General features: G+C 46.7%; 1 protein-coding gene across 1 annotated transcript; it reads left to right on the top strand.

The window, feature by feature from the left end:
- Positions 1 to 492: 492 nt before the first annotated feature.
- CCR75_007746 (uncharacterized protein) lies at positions 493 to 777 on the top strand (the record flags this gene model as incomplete). The annotated part of the gene is made up of 1 exon (XM_067965804.1): positions 493 to 777. One exon carries the CDS (start codon positions 493 to 495, stop codon positions 775 to 777), a length of 285 nt encoding a protein of 94 aa, XP_067815955.1.
- Between the last annotated feature and the right edge of the window lie 1,933 nt (positions 778 to 2,710).

The following is a 2,710-nucleotide window of genomic DNA, read 5'->3' as shown; positions in this document are numbered from 1 at the left end:
CTAAAGCTCCGCCGACGACACGTGTCGTGCTCAGTCGGTGTCACAAGTTAGTCGTTTTGAACGTGGCTATGTGACGGGTGGCATTTCAAAGATGACCCCTCCATCTAAATGGCCTAGAGCGCGCTCCTGTAGACGCACATAATTATTATGGCGTCTTTAAATCGTGGAGGGCTCAGGGAGTATCGCTTGGGCGTATATTCTCGATTTCGGTCGTGTTGCGTTCCAATGAAACGCCCGACCAATACGAGGCGGAATTCACGCGCCGCATTCATTCGCATTCCGATGCGATGAAACAGCGGTCGCAGCGAATTAATTTCGCCCGCTTGCGTGTAAAAGAAATTATGACCCTGACCTCCTGGCTTCACTTTACCCGTACCTGCTACCGACTCTGATCGATCATGTGGGGCGTAAAAGCCATGAACGTGGCTTCTTACGCAGAGCTCATGCAAAAATGCTTGCAATAATAGCGCAACAAGAAGAGATAATTTAAAAATGGCCGTTGCCACGACGCTTAAGGACCTTCGACTTGACGCGATTAAGGCGCCTTGTTACAGTGGACAAATGCAAGAGTCGTTCGCTTTGTCCAAGGAACAAGTGCAACAGTATTTTGAAGTGAAGCGCGTCGAGAGGAAAAGCGCGACGATGGCAAACACGAGTATTCCGACAATTGGAAGCATGCTCATTGGCACAGCAGCAGAGTGGTTATGCAACAGAATAAACACTGTCGATGAACTATTCTTTCAAATGGTCACGCAACAGAATTTACACTGTCGATGAACTATTCTTTAAAATTGAGCAAGAATTTGTTCCCGCAGACCTTCAGATCCGACCATCGTGACCGACTTCGGAATCTCACTCAAGCGCAGTGTCGGGATCTTAGAGACTTTGTGAATCGCTTTCGACAGCCAAAATCTAAGTGCGTAACATGAGTGACGTCGACTCTGTCTCTACTCCACGCAAGGATTGAAGCATCAAATACGCGCCAAAGTTGAGTACTCTCAGTCAGGCAATAAATGTCGCATACGACTTTGAGCGCTCACATTTTGCTTAGCGAGTACAAGTCGTGCGCAACAACTTTATCGACCTGGAAGGAGTATTCGCCAACGTCTTAAGGACACCAACCCGAGCCAATGGAGATTGACAATGTGCTAGTAGTGTCACGAGAAGAGTGTTTTCAACGCGAGTTGTGCTTCTATTGCAAGAGGCAAGGACATCGACTCACAGAGTGCCCGACGTGGCCACGTATTGAAGCAGTACCAAGGTCGAGAGCGCGGTTAGGATGATTGAAAGTGTTTACGATGGAAGTGAAGCTGTTGACGAAGCTGTCGTGTTTGATCAATTTATTGCTAACGCGGTTGAAGTCAATTTGGTTAATAAGCAGCTTTTTGTTGGGTAAGCCCGGTAATATTGACGGCGCACTAGTTAAAATTTTGCTAGATTGTTGAGCCTCAACAGATGAAATTCGCTTTGGACTTGCTTCTCGAGTTATTGGCACGCAACGAGGCTAGTCAAAGCAGTTTGATGGGTCTATCACCTCACCGGCTGAGCTAGCGACATTTGAGGCCACAGTGCACACCAGCGAAGGCGTGATTTCGGACATGACCTTCACGTATACCCAGCTAATTGCAGATCAGGATGTGATTTTTGTTATTCCGTGGTTTCGCAAATACGCTCCGCGAATAGTCTGGACATCAGGCCAATTTATGCTTCAGACTGAGCTCGATATTGTTAACCAGGAAGTCCCAGCAAGGGAAGAGTAGCTACCTAGCGACACCGCTTCCAGGCAAGGCAGTCAACCACACAGACTGTACGTGTGCAGGAATGAATACGCAGAGCTGTTTGTGGTCAAGGCTGCTTCTGTTATAGTAGACAACTTGGTCCCGGGTTGGTTTGGCGGTCTTATTGATGAGTACAGCGACAAACTTCCAGCTAAGCCACCGGACGGACTTCACCCGGCACGTGCGGTGCAGTTCGACCTCGAAATGAAATCAGATGCGATTCCAAGTTCACGAGCGCCGTTTCGTCTCTCTAAGACCGAGCAAGAAGCTCTCGAAACCATCGTTTATGGAAACCTTAAGAAGGCTCGGTCGAAGTGTCAAATTCACCATGAGTGTCAATAATATTTAGCATTCTAATGAAAGGCCACGTAACGGGATAAGCTCCAACCCGCGGCGAGTGGCTTCGATCGGGAAACAGCTTGCAGCCGATTCGCTAAGTCATCGATTATCGCTACGTGAATAGCCAAACCAAGATTCCCAAAATTCCTTTTTCTTTTATAGAGGAGCTCTTTGATAGGATGGCAGTGTGCACAGTGTTTACGGCGATTGACTGTCGTACAAGGCTACCATCAGATGCTCGTTAACAATGCAAGTCGTCAGTATACTGCATTTTGAACGCACAAGGAAACATATCAGTGGTGCGTCGCACCGACGGGATTAGCGGGGATGCCGGTGTGTGGTCACGCCTTAGGGCACTAAGACTTGTACTGCTTTAGTACAAGTCCACTTCGCACTGCTTCAGTTGCGAGTGGTGCCTTACGTTTTTCCACGTACACTAGTACATGTAGAGGATGACTTTTCTTTAAGGTAACTAGCTTAAAGAGGGTTAAATGAAAACTTTATTAATATAATTAAGTATCACTTCTTTCTATCTGTTAAATCTAACTTAATTATAATCTAATACTAAACATGCAATTGAATTCTTATCTTAT

The sequence above is a fragment of the Bremia lactucae genome, linkage group LG7 (genome assembly GCF_004359215.1).
Source record: "Bremia lactucae strain SF5 linkage group LG7, whole genome shotgun sequence".
Taxonomy (NCBI): Eukaryota; Oomycota; class Peronosporomycetes; order Peronosporales; family Peronosporaceae; genus Bremia; species Bremia lactucae.
Note: the sequence above shows the minus strand (reverse complement) of the source record. Positions and strands in the feature narration are given on the sequence as shown.